This window comes from Gavialis gangeticus, unplaced genomic scaffold, assembly GCF_001723915.1.
Source record: "Gavialis gangeticus isolate Ggan-Ray unplaced genomic scaffold, GavGan_comp1, whole genome shotgun sequence".
Taxonomy (NCBI): Eukaryota; Metazoa; Chordata; order Crocodylia; family Gavialidae; genus Gavialis; species Gavialis gangeticus.
The window spans coordinates 158,281,362-158,295,610 of NW_017729032.1; the positions used below are offsets into that span (position 1 = coordinate 158,281,362).

At 42.3% G+C, this 14,249-nt stretch overlaps 1 protein-coding gene across 1 annotated transcript in view; it reads left to right on the forward strand.

The window, feature by feature from the left end:
* RP2 (retinitis pigmentosa 2 (X-linked recessive)) overlaps positions 1 to 2,370 on the forward strand; it is a 28,940-nt gene extending 26,570 nt beyond the window's left edge. Inside the window, exon 5 of the mRNA XM_019525098.1 lies at positions 2,135 to 2,370. Coding sequence (XP_019380643.1) covers positions 2,135 to 2,218 — 84 coding nt within the window. The 3' untranslated portion in view covers positions 2,219 to 2,370. The remainder of the gene's footprint in view (positions 1 to 2,134) is intronic.
* The last annotated feature ends 11,879 nt before the right edge of the window (positions 2,371 to 14,249 follow it).

A 14,249-nucleotide genomic window follows, 5' to 3' on the forward strand; every position in this document is an offset into this window, starting at 1 on the left:
CAACCCCCCCCCCCCCCCCTTTTTTTTTTTTTTTTTTTTTTTTTAACTGAGACTGCTGGTTCTTGAGTATTCCCAGTTCCTTATTCTGGACTGCAGTTCCTCATTCTAAAGCCGAAACAGTGTACTCATTACTGGAATCAAATGGAACTTCTTTTCACTACTTAGTTAATTTTATTAGTAGAACTACAATTTGCTGGTCTCTTACCTTTGGAGCTAACCAAGTAGCAGTTTCTGTCTACAAGGAAGTATTAATAATAAACTCCAAAAAATGCTTCAGCACTTCATCATTAGCTTTCATTAGCCAAGAGGGACAGAAATTAGTTGACACATCCCATAATGCATATTCCTGAGAGCGAAACAAACTTTATAAAGACGCTTCATAGACTCCAGATATAGGGTTGGTATCATGAAGAGGGCTCAAATTCTAACCAGTCTATTTTATCCTCTGAAGAGTTGCTGTTGGATTGACAGTTTTAAATCACCTTGAATAACTAATTTCTTACCGCATGAAAAGTGCTTGATCATTTACTCAGAATACTGTAGTGTAGGGGTGAGGAAGCCTTTCCATAGCTGCAAAGGCAAATCTTGTATTAGGATTTGGTGAAAGTAAGTGGTATGACTTAAATACAAAACATCAATGTGCCAGAAGTGAAAATCTCAGTTTTTCTTTTAAATTTATCTTTCCTTAATGCAGTGGTTAAAGGACTAGACTAGACTATGGAGCACTGCATTCATTTCTCTCTGCTACTGGCTTCATATGTGAGCTTGGCAAAGCATACCTAAGAATGTGGCAGTTCTAGTTTAATTTGTTGGGTTCTATGTTTCTTTTAAGGATGTCTATTCAAGACTTCTGCAGTTGGAGTGATGTGGTCCCCCAGTCCTCTATTGTAGCTTATACAGGTACAGGCTTATACAGGGTTTTTTGGGGGGAAATAACCCCCAAACCTTGGTTATTCTGGGAGGACAGATTTTTGGAGAAAGGTGTTGAGAAGCCATTGTGTTTATAGTCAAACTGTATCACACACCAAACAATCATTAGATCTGTTGAAATATATGGATTTCACAGGGCTCTAAGAAATGATAACGTTTCAGTAGGCTGTGGGGTGGACAGCTGGATTAAATAGCTTGAGCTGACAGGAATGGCCTCAGAATAAAGGAGGCATTTGCACAAGGGAATAAACGGTTGCCTGTCAAAACTGAGACTAAATTGGACTTGAGATGGAAGATAGCTGGATTTTGTATATAGCTAGTTCAAGTTAATCCTGAAGAGTAAGAACTACATGTATGTGGTCATCCAGAATACTCAATTTCTAATATGTTAGAGAGCAACTGACGTTCCTGTTAGGATAGCCCACACAATTGCTTTGTGTAAAGTCTAGGGGATAAACTTTCAACTCTGGTCTTAATTAAGAGATGCTTGCTTTTTAAGGTCACACATAGCTTGCTAAGCCTTCCTTGATGTCCAAACAGGTCAGAATACTGAAGGACCTTTGTACAGCTGTCTGTCATTGAATGTAGCTAGTGTAGCTAATTTGCTGGAGGAGTTTATTTTTTCTTTTCCAAGGACCTCTGCCCTGGTGTTGGAAACTTGAATTCAGTTTTTGCAAAGCCTGAATATTAATAAACTTGAATGTTTGGCAAAAAGGCACCTTCTGCTGAGGGAGAAGTACTCGAGTTTTAAAAATATAGCAGTAGGAGGGCAGATAGAAGAACAAGAACAGCTTATGTAGCTTTAAAAAAGAAAGAGAAAAAAAAAACTTGAGGAGGTGGCAGAAAAAAATACTTTGCTCTGGCTGAGCTTCTGAGCATACCAAATACATTTTCTTCCTCCTGGATGATAGCTGAAGTGGTAGGCCCTAGCTTAATTTTAGAAAGGACTTTCTGAAGGAAGGACAACCAGAGAAGAGAAATAAGTTACTAGTGCCTGTCTTTTGCTTACAGTGCTGATCTTTGGCCACTTTCAGGAACATATTCTTGATTCTAACTTGTAGAATTTATATTTTTAAAGGAAACTGTTTATATGAAATATTTAGAAATAAAAATATCTGTAATAGAGGAATCTTGGAGGCAGATGTGATTTGTGTGGTGTGCCTGTATTGCTGACATGTAACCTTTCCTTGTTTAAAAAAAATAGATTTTTGTATCAGAGGACAAGACATCAGCTTCTCGAGATGTAGACAACTTCTACAACTTTGCTGACATGCAGATGGGAATGTGAAGTATAATATCCAACCTGTCTCCCTACTTGGATGTCATTTAACTATAACACTGCATCACTAGTAATGTTTTCCTAATCTGATGATTTTTTTTTTGTATAGCATGTTTTTATACAAGAATTGGTAAATTTCAATACTGTAACATGAATTACAGTAAACATTGTAGGTTCACATGTACATTTAGTACCTGAAAACAATGTCAGAAGCAACAGTTTTCTAGTAATACATGTGGAGTTTTTGTTTGTTTTTTTTCTAAGTGAATTCTTAACTGGAACTTTATTGACACATGAGCATTCCTTGTAAATCATCTTCTACTTGTATGGTTTTTAGTATGCAGGTGTAATGCAGAACCAAATGTGATATATTGTTAAATGGAACTTTACTGAAGCCCACTGTTGCAAATAATGTATGTAAATGGTGCATTGTAAACTCTACAGTTTATATATTTTCCATGCCCCCCCATGTTAAATTTTGTTTTAATCACGAAAAAGTAGTTGCTGATCTTATTTGGGGTTTTAATCTGGAACTTTCTCTGTGAAGTGTGCTTTGCTCCAGTCTCTTCTTTGTATGTGGAAACAATGTTCCAGTGCTGTATACCAAGTGGACTAACCAGTAGTATGGTAGATTTTGCAAAACCTGACCTTTTATATTCTAAAACATGAGTCTTGGAGCTGAGATGCAGGTACTTGGTGTCCACTGGAGACATATCTAGAGGAGTTGAAGTAATTCTTGGATCACAGGAGGGGAGATTAGTGTAGGGGATGTCTCTGCTTTTCCTTGTATCCCAGTTACTATAATGGATTTCTGGCAGCTTCTGTAGTCAATTACTGGGACTGCAGAACAGCCTAGAGTAGGGGAAGTGGTTTAAAGTCGTATTCTTTGTATGTTGACAGCAGAATCATAGGTACAAGGAGAAGCATCACTGAATTATTAGTTGTAGGCAGTTGTGCAGTTTTAATCTTGTAGAGATTCAAATTCACATTGGAGTTTCACATGCCCTCCATGTCGTATGTGGTATAAATTATTGTACTAATATTGTGTGCAGAGATGCAAAACCACAACTTTTTAAAAGCAAATACATGTACCAGCAAGCCAGTGTTGTGTGCTAACTTCATAAAAAAAGAAAATCTCATTGCTAGGTGACCAAACTGTATCAAAAAGACTCTGATAGTTGGACTAAAAGTAATTGTTCGGGATAGTGGGTCCCTGCTGCCTCAGCCTCTCTATGCCAAAGATTGCTTAATGAGATCACTCTTGCTTTTTTTTCCTTGGGATTGGTCTGTGTAAGTGTTTGCTGTTTTCCTTAGTTGGTGTAGAGAGGCAATATGTGGGTCCTGAACCCTGCAATGTGTGCTGTGGCTAGACTAAGGCATGCCCTGGATCTAAATTAATACAGATAACGTGCCCTTAAAGATTGAAAGGAAAAGCACTTGCTCCATCTCCATAGTAGCAGTTTTTACTTTGTATTATTATTATTAGTTTTTTACTGCTTTGCAAAACATTACATGTGCTGAAGATCAGATTTTTCAATTTTTGGTTAGTCTCTAATGCAGGAGAGCACCTACTAACGTAAAGCTATATTTATGTGGGAGTTCTGGAGGGACTGTGAGGTGGGAAGGAAAAACATACTCATAAGTTGCGTTCGTTATGTCTTCAGAATTCATACAAATGTATGAGTCTCTCCCTAACCTCAGCACTACACTTTAGAAATCCACCCAGTAAACTTCAGAAGTCTTTATGTAACTTTTTGTAAATGCTTCTCAAACCCTTTGACCTGTAACTATGGGCATGCAATATGTAAATGAGGATTTAGTTCTTTTTATTTTTGTACCTTGTCCACAGCACTTCCTACTTTCAGATCAGGCTGAATATTTTTGGTTATGTACCTGGATAATTTCTACTTGAAATTGACCCTATGGAGGCTTAACTTGAGGCTTGAAACATTGGGAAACTTTATAACTTTAGAAAAGTGCTGTTTTATACATTGGCTGTAATAGGTATCACCATCAAGGTGGTGTGTAGTTGTTGTTTTTTTCCTCTGTAAAAAGTTTAAATAGCAAATGAAATTCATTTACTGTTTTCATTAAACTCCTGCTAATAATTTAGGAATAAGATGCATTCCTAATAATAAAATAAGCTCTCATCAATTTCTGTATGTACTGTGTTTTGGTACAAGCTTCATGCAGTTTTTGTATACTTACTGTACAGCTTTTATATGCAACTTTTGTCTTGCATTTGTGAATGTGATTCATAATAAATACAGAAAACTAAACTGCTTCCATATGGATTTTGTAATATTTTATTTTCAAGAGATTTGAACATATTGTTGTAAGGGATGTAAATAACTAGCCAGTATCTAGTTTAAAACAGAATCAATAGTTAAATGGGAAAAAAGGTCAAATGGTCATATAACTCACTACTTAATGGAATAAACATTAATTCTTTTTTGTAGCCATCCACACTTACCTCAAAAGAATTGATTCTCTCATAAATGAGACTGGTTTAGCTATTAATAGAGAGAGGCATCACTATTGAGGAACAGGGATGGGGAGGGAAATATGACAACAGTAGTAAGGGCATCAAACAATTGTTTTGCTAACTTTTCTTGTTTATCACAGCTAGCAAAATGCCTTTCTATAGAGTATGAGACACATGTCTCCAGGAGACAGTGTAAATGAGGCAATAACAATATAACTTTAAGACTTCAGACTCTAGTTCAGAGAATGCAGCAGAAAACTTTTCATAATCTCTCACAGTAGAGCTAGCAGATGGATGCGTATGGTGTTTTGGAAGTATTATTGGAAATTCTTCCAAGCAGTGTTCTGCAGGTAAGTACTGTTGGGTGAGTATTACTTAAGTCTGTTTCTAGAAACATTATGGGCATGACTGGCTTTGTATTAGCTTTTCCAGGTCTGTGTGTAAGCAGGTGCTTATTCTTGTAATTGGATAAGAAAACAAGTATTTGGGTTAGAAGTACAGGGGCTGCAGGAACAAGCTTATTAAGAAGTTTTCCTGTTCTTTTTTGAAAAGCCTGAAGAAACTCCATGCATCTTAACTGTTTGCATTCATCCCTTTGGGTATAAGCAGCAAGTTAACAATATACTTGTGCCACAAATACGGTTAGCAGTGTCAGTCTAAAGTTAATCCTATATTTCAAGTGTCTGGATGCTAGTCTTCTAGGAGTGATTCAGACTGTACATTACTAATAACAAGTGTAGGACACTTAGCTTTCTAAGCTACTTCTAACTTTTCCTGGGATGAGTATGGCAGAAGGTAAGGTATGGGGGTACTTTAGAGAGTAACTGGTTCAGAGACATGAACTTTTCATAACGCCAGCCTACTTGATCAACAGTTTTTTTGCATCTGATGAAGTATGTTCTTCAAGGTAGGCTCTGCAGCTACAGAGGGGGTACTGTATCTGATTTTTGTGTACTGTACTTAACTTCATACATAGAGTCCTGTATCATTTTTATTTTCATTATATAATTATGCTCAATATTAAATTTTAATTAATAAGTGCTTTATTAATTAAATTAAAATTTGCAATACTACAGTTCTAAATTGTCTGCTTTTGTTAGTCCTTTGCTATGACTCTAATATAAAAGCTGTCACTTTGTTTGTGTGCATTTTTTTTCTTTTTTCATAGTAACATCTAATTCTTTGAAACTGACTTTTCATGTTCCAATGGGAATGATCTCTGGTCTGTTGCGTTCCTAAATATTTATATGCAGAGGCAATATATGCTTGCGTTCCAGTTACTGGTAAGTAGTCAAATCTAAATAGTTGTGAATAAAATAATAAAACTAATGTAAATGCCAGACTTCATTTAGATAACTGATGTAAAAAGCATCCCGAAACTACTTCCTGGAACAGAAATAACAAGTTCTAATTGTCTGGCTAGTAGCACTCACAACAGTGATATTCTGTATGTTTTCATATATTGAAGAGACTATGTGCGTTTTTTTTTGGCTTGAATTTCAGCTTTTTAAGAGTTAGCATTGCACTGAAGTAGTATTACCGTTCATGTATATGTTCTCACTGTAATATACTGCATCTCCTTTGATTAGCCTTTCACTCACTGTCGGTCTGTCTGGAATCTATTAAGGACCCAGCTGTATGCTTTCTTAAGAGTATGCCTGAATCATGCACTCTTAAAAGCTCATGAACTCCAGTGGTCTTCAGCTACTCAGGTAGTTTCCCTGACCACTTTTCTCCTTTTATCATTCCTGTACCTTCTGAAAACCTAGAAAGCTTGCTCACTAATTATGAGTTATTGTGAACCTTTGGAGGTCTATAGGGAAGGCGAACCTGGTACACAATTCAGATTAGTCCATCTGTATGGTAAACTAAATATTTAAACTTTGGGAATGTGAAAAGAAAAACCCCGACTGAAGTAAATTCTTCTATTTTGAACCTGTCCTAACACAAGCTGTAATAGTCCTCCAACAGTAACGAATTCCAGAGTTGTACCTGCTGCTTGCCAGCTTAAAATTGTTAACAGCAGAAATGTGTTCAGTTATTGGTTGTGGAAATAGAGAGATGTCATGGTGGGGATCTGCTATAGACCACCAGACCAGAAGGAAGTGGTGGGTGAGGCTTTCTTCAAACACTTAGTGGAAGTTTCCTGATCACTGGCCCTGGTTCTCATGTGGGACTTCAATCACCCTGACATCTGCTGGGAGGGCAATACAGCAGTGCGCAAGCAATCCTACAATTTCTACAGTTACCCTGTATTGCTCAGGCATGCAGGGATGAAGTCAGGAAGACCAAAGCTCAATTGGAGTTGCAGCTTGCGAGGGATGTGAAAGGTAACAAGAAGGGTTTTTACAAGTATGTTAATAGCAAGAAAGGGATCAGGGAAGTGGTAACCTAGTGACAGAGGATGCAGACAAGGCTGAAGTGCTCAATGCCTTTTTTGCTTCCAGCTTCACAGGCAAAGTCAGCTCCCAGACTACTGCACCAGGCGGCACTGTTTGGGGAGGAGGTGAGCAGCCAACAGTGGTGCAAGAACAGGTTAGGGACTATTTAGAAAAGCTGGATGTGTACAAGTCCATGGTGCCAGACAGGATGCACCCAAGGTAAGAGAGCTGCAACTGAGGGTTCTTCTCTACATGTGAATCCAATGGTAAAAGCTTATCCTTGGTTCTTTTGTAATGGTGGTTTGTTCACTGACAAGGGCAGATCTGGGGAAGGGGAGAGGGGTGTACCATCTCAATGCACCTCCCTTGCACTCTGTGCACCTGAATGCCTGGGTCCCCTGAAGACTGGCAGGATCTCAGGTCTGACTGGAGAAGGGGAGGGCTGGGGCTGGCAGAGGCATGGGGGGCAGGCAGGGAGCGGGTGCAGGAAGGCTGGACCTGTAGAGTAAGGGGGGCAAGCACAGCACCAGCCCCAAGTCATTGATTTCAAGGATGCCAAAGCAACTTCTTCACCCCTACAGAATTTGTATCGCAGTAGCAGAAGCAGCCCCTTGGTGGTGGTGTATGCAGCAGCAGCTAGGGACTGCTCTTGAATTCTCATAGTGGGTAAGGCCCCTTCTGGCATTTAGCAGAACTTCCCCTTCCTCTTCCTGCAAACCTCCCCATTTCCTCCTTGGTTCTTGGCTGCAGAGAGCTGGGCTCAGCTAGGATTAGCAGGAGCAGAGGACAACTCACAGGTTCTCTTTTCCTGTCCTTGCTGCCAGCTGGTTGGTGCTTCCCTCCGCCCCCCTTTTCCCAGCAGTGCCAGCAGCATCTGCAGGAGCTTGCTGGCTCACTGCTGCTGAGCTCCCACTGTGGCCACCATGTTCCTGCTGCTGCTGGCACAGCTGTGCCCCCCCAGCTGTGGGGGCATGTGCTGTTCATGGGTTGAGGGAACTAGGCTTATTTAGTCTAGAGAAAAGAAGATTGAGAGGGGATTTAACTACATGAAGGGGGTTTGAAAGAGGATGGATGGAGATAGACTGTTCTCGGTGGTAACAGATGACAGAACAAGGAGCACTGGCTTTAAGTTGCAGGAAGGGAACTTTAGGTTAGATACAGGCAACCCCCGTTTAGCGTTCTTAATTGGTTCCTGAAAAACTAGTGTTAAGTGAAACCAGAAGTATTTGATGACCCAAGATGGCGACTGCAATTGTTTTTAATAATCCAAGATAGTGACTGTGAACATTATAACCTAACTCACTGAGCACTAAGTGAAATCACGTATCAATTTTAAATGAGCATTATAGCAAAATAGCACTAGGTGAAACAGCGTTAAGCAGGGGTTGCCTGTATTAGGAAGAACTTTCTTACTAGGAGGGTAGTAAAACACTGGAACAGGTTACCCAGAGAGGTGGTAGACTCTCCATCCTTGAAGGTATTTATGACCTGGCTTGACAAAGCCCTGGCTGGGATGATCTAGTTTTGGGGATGACTGTGCTTTGAGCAGGTGGTTGGACTAGATCTCCTGAGGTCCCTTCCAACCCTAATTTTTTTTATGATTCTATGGTTTTCTAAGTACTGAGGAATACTTCTGTTTGGAAGGGGTGTCAAACCTAGCATAAGGCACAGCACACTCAGTTGTAACTGAAATAAGTACTTTGCACATGCTGCTAGTGCCGAAGATTAGGTTTGAGGCTGGCTTCTATTTGACTCCTGGACTGAGAATAACTAGAATAATTTTAAGGGGATCTGAGAAGAGGGAAGGATCTCTCTATTCTAATTAGAACGGGCAGTTGCTATTGGAAGAATGCTGGTATGTTTTGGGGCCTACTTAAGCTTTAAATGTGAATAAGTGAACAAAAAAAAAGTCTTTGGGGTATGTTAGAGTAGTGTTTCTCAGCAAGGGTGCCACTGGATCTTGGCAGTGCTGTGAAATCTTTCAAAAGGCACCACACAATATTCATACTGTGAGGTGAGCAAACACCTTCACCAGACTTAAAAAATTAAACCCAGAGACTTTTAAATAGGATTCTGGTGTCAAACGCGTTCTGGCCTATTGTGGTCTTTCTGATTTCTTTGCCACAGAAGAATTGCTCTATTATTGTTTCATAGTCAACAAACAAAGCTAAGAGCTAGCATTTTCTGAGGGGTGCCTTGAGTCTAATGAGGCTGAGAACCACTGTGTTAAAAAAATCTTTCTAATGTTCCGTATATATGAATCATCTACTATCCCTTCCCCCCCCTCCCCCAAATGGCTTGGTACAGTATTAAAAAGATAAATTCTTTGACACTGTTCCTCATGCTAATCTGATCACTCCTAGATAATGCCTGCACTGCTGGAAGCTGTGCATTAAGCAATGTGACCAGTATCTGTCAAGCATGATTCATTCTTACTCTAATGTAATACGAGGTTTTAGAATGACTAGTGCTGCATTACTGAATGAATCTTTCAGAAAAACTCAACATTTGCCTAATGCTTTAACATGCCTACCACCACCCTTGGAAACAACTTTAAAACTGGAGTTACAAGGTTCCTCAGCAGTGCCCTCTTGTGCTTTTGAAACAAGACCTCTTTTAAGGTGCGTGGCTGCTGAGTTTTGTGTTTTCTCCTTAAGGTCCAAATATATGGATATGTAAAAGTATTTTAACTCTTTGTGCCAGAAGCCCTACTGAAGTCAGCAGGCTACATTTTTTTTTTGTTAAATTTATGATGTTCAGCATCTCTCAACACTGAAAGTATCAAAAAATCAAAGCCTTTATCATATTCCCTGCTGTCTAGGTGACAAGCTGATACACCTCACCAGTGTTCTCAGCTTTTGCAGTTGTATTGGAATTGATTTATTTGATGGTTCTATTGAAGGCTCATCTCCTAACAGCATGTAGAAATAGTTTCCGTTTTTATCCTTTGGGTGTGGTGGTGTGGCTGACTTGCCATTTTTTGAGCACTAGAAATTGGCAATAGCGTTCTCACTCTTCGAGGGCATGGATCCACAAGTCCATGGAATGCTCTAATAGATTCTGCCTGTGGGCTAACATCAAATGAAGAGGAGGAGGAAATATACCTGTAGATAGTAATAGGTGCTTGATGGTACCAATAGTACTTTTAAAAGATGACTTTCTTTTTTCTTTAGGTAAGAGAGCTGCAACTGAGATTTCTTCTCTGTATGTGAATCCAATGGTAAAAGCTTATCCTTGATTCTTTTGTAATGCTGGTTTGTTCACCTACAAGGGACAGATCTGGGGGAAGGTGGGGAGGGGCATGCAGTAGCATAGTTGCCTCTTCCCTTGCACTCTGTGCTGGGGTGAGCTCTCTGGAAGGCATGCCAGGCTGCTGCTGCTTCTGTTCTCTATGGCCCTGAATGCCTGGGTCCTCTGAATACTCTGGGCAGGAACCTGGGTCTGACTGGAGGAGAAGAGGGCTGGGGCTGGCAGGGGCATGGGGCGCAGGCAGGGAGCAGGTGCAGGAAGGGTGGACCTGTAGAGTAAAGGGGGGAAGCATAGCACCAGCCCCAAGGCATTGACTCAACAAGGGTGCCAGAGCAGTTTCCTCACCCCTGCAGAATTGCTACCTCAGTAGCAGAAGCAGCCCCGTGGTGGTGGTGGTGTACGCAGCAGCAGCTAAGGGCTGCTCTTGAATTCCCATAGTGGGTAAGGCCCCTTTCTGGCATTTAGCAGAACTTCCCCTTTCTCTTCTTGCAAACCTCCCTGTTTCCTCCTCTGTTCCTGGCTGCAGAGAGCTGGGTTCAGCTAGGATTAGCAGGTGGCAACACAGGTTCCCTCTTCTTGTCCCTGCTGCCAGCTGGTGGAGCAGGAAAAAAGGTCTGGGGGGGTTACCCCCACCTGTCACTGTCCCTTGCTGAGCCCAGCAGCCTATGTAGCTGCTTCCCACAACTGAAGTCCCTGTGCCAGTGGGGGATATCTGATGTGACCTGACAGAGAGCAAGGACAGGAAATAGGCATCTGTGCCTGGTGTGGGGTGATCCTCAGGGATGCTCCTGCCCTGCTTCAGCACAGAGAAGCTGCACAGGTACCAGGCTGTACAGGGGATGGCAGCTATAGCAGGTGGGTTCCTCTTTTCTGATCCCTGTGTGGCCCCACTTCTGGTGTCCCCTGCCATGCCTCGCCTCCACGCTCAATGGTAGGTGGCATCTGCTGCATCCCCCTGTAACAGTGCATGGCCCAGGGGCTGAAGTCTAGGTTCAGGGAGTTGGAGGGAGGAGCCTGCCTGCCTAGGAGCCCTGGGTCAAGTGACAGGTATGATTTGAGTTGGTCTTAGGGGAAGTTTAAAAGCCCCCAGGGAGGGTAGCAAAGGAAGCAGAGGAGGGTGGTAGGCTGAGGGACAAGTACCGACCCTGGGTTGCTCCTCTCCCAAGGTCTGAAGAAAGACCAGAGGTTTTGCTTTTGTTTGTTATTTGCATGCTGCTTTTGTTGTTTCTTGCCTTGTTTGTTGTGGGGATAAGTGTTCCCCCTGTAAAATAAATGGACTGGAACTGAGAGCTGACTGGACATTATGAGCAAACTGGTGCCTGGATCTGGCTAAAGGAGAGACAACCTGTTACACCTCTTATTCTTAATCCTGGATCTGCCCATATTCACCTATGGTATTTTCAGGAAGGATGTTGCCTCAATTCTGTTAGCTTCAAGAGTTGTTGGCAGTACAACAAAAAAATCCAACATTCATAGACAGTTGTTCCTATTGTATTCTCTATTGTAGAAGGAAAGTTATACATAAACTCTGTGCTCCAGGGAACTGGCGGACCTCTTGCGTCGTAAAAGGAAAACTTATAAAGGATGGAGGACTGGAACCGCCACCAAGGAGGAATACTCTGCTGTAGCCCGGACTTGCAGAGAGCAAATCAGGAAAGCCAAGACTGTGATGGAACTCCAGCTAGCTACAAATAAGGAAAATAGAAAGTCCTTTTTTAGATACGTGGGGAGCCAGAGGAAAAGCAAGGACAACATTGGACCCCTGCTAAACCAGATGGGGCAACTGACAACCGATGCCCAGGAAAAAGTGAACTTGCTAAATGGGTACTTTGCGTCAGGTTTTCATCAGCCCCATGGGACGGCTCTGCCCACTATGGGTCAGGGAGGCCTGGGCGAGGGAGATTCCTTGCCCTCCATTGAAGCTGACCTCGTGAAGGCACACCTGGACAGCTGGCTGACTTGAAGGTATCTGGCCTCTGATGGGCTACACCCAAGGGTACTCAGGGAGCTGGTGAGCATCATAGCTCAGCCCCTGGCATCGATCTTTGAGAGTTCTTGGCACTCTGGTGAGGTGCCTGATGATTGGAAGAGGGACAATGTTGTGCCTATCTTCAAGAAAGTGAGGAAAGTAGATCTGGCAAACTACAGGCCCATCAGCCTGACCTCTATCCTGGGGAAAGTCTTGGAAAAGATTATCTAGGAGGCCATCCTTAACAGGCTAGCTGAAGGCAATATCCTGAGGGATGCCCAGCATAGGTTTGTTGTGGGTAGGTCTTGCTTGACCAATCTCATTTCCTTTTTATGACCAGGTGATGACCTATCACCTGGACAAGGGGGAAGAGATGGACGTTGTATACCTCGACTTCAAAAAAGCCTTTGACCTGGTATCCCACAATCACTTCTTGGCTAAACTGGCTAACTGCAGCCTTGATGTCACCACAATCCACTGGGGAACTGGCTCCGCGGTAGGACCTAGCGGGTGGTGGTCAATGGGATTGTTCTCAAGGAGATCCCGGGACGTCATTCTCCCCCTGCACTTGGCTTTGGTGAGGCCACAGCTGGAGTACTGTGTCCAGTTTTGGGCTCCGCAATTCAAAAAGGATGTGGAGAAGCTTGAGAGGGTGCAGAGGAGTGCCATGCGCATGATCAGAGGTCAGGAAAACAGACCTTATGATGAGAGGCTGAGAGCAATGGGGCTATTCAGCCTGGAAAAGCACAGGCTCAGGGGTGATTTGGTGGCCACTTACAAGCTTTTCAGGGGTGCTCATCAGGATCTGGGGGAACAACTGTTCACCAGAGCCCCACAAGGGATGACTAGATTGAATGGCCACAAACTCCACTGTGACCGGTTCAGGCTGGACATAAGAAAGAACTTCTTCACTGTCTGAGCCCCCAAGGTTTGGAACAGACTGCCACCTGAGGCGGTTCAAGTGCCCTCTTTGAACTCCTTCAGAACACATTTGGATGCTTATCTTGTTGGGATCCTATGATCCCTGCTGACTTCCTGCCCCTGGGGCGGGGGGCTGGATTCAATGATCCTCTGGGGTCCCTTCCAGCCCAAATGTCTATGAATAGGATGACACTATTTTTCAGGTCCTTGGAAGTGTTTGAAGGGGAGCAAATCTGTTCCATTACCTGGGAGTACTCTAACACACCTGGACACAATGGCCGTGTTTGAAACTGAGGCCTTTCTGGCCATATTCTGACTTTCAGGAGACTTCACATGTTGAATTTTCTTCTTCTCCACAAAGTATACTTCAGCAACATTGAATGGCTCCTCTAAAAACTTGAGGGCACTTTTTGAGCAGTAACACCAAGAGGCGTTGGTGGTGTTGAATTCAGACTTGGACATGTAGTTGTCTGTTTTTGCCATCTTTTCTTCTATTGCTAATGATGCTGAATTTCAGCCACAAAAGGTTTTAAAGAAGCTATGTGACATTTCTCTGATTCTTCCATCTATCTTTCCAGGCTTAAACTTACAGCCGTTGTTATCTCTTCACCGGTGAGTAGTTTTGTTTTATTGTAACATTCTAATTATGTCAGAGAAAATCACTGCAAGCAAAAATAAAGTCAAGTATAGTGCCTTTTGTACATCTTGCTCATCACTGTCAACTGCTCATTCATTGGTTTCAAGGGCATGCTATCAAGTTCTACCAACTGCAACTAATTTTACCAGTGAACTGAGTCTTGGTGGCATTCATGCTTGACATTAATGCTCTTGAAGAAAGGACATATGTTGAACTGCAACATTTGTGTATTTCAAGTCTCACTTCAGATGACTGAGTTTGTGGTATTTGTATGTCACTGGCATCTAATCACCTCTGCTTCGGTCCACAGATTTGCAGTTTGTAGAAAATTATTCTCCCCCTCCCCCATTTCTTTCCAAAACTGTTCACTGAACAGGTCCTTCACCTCCCTCGCTCCC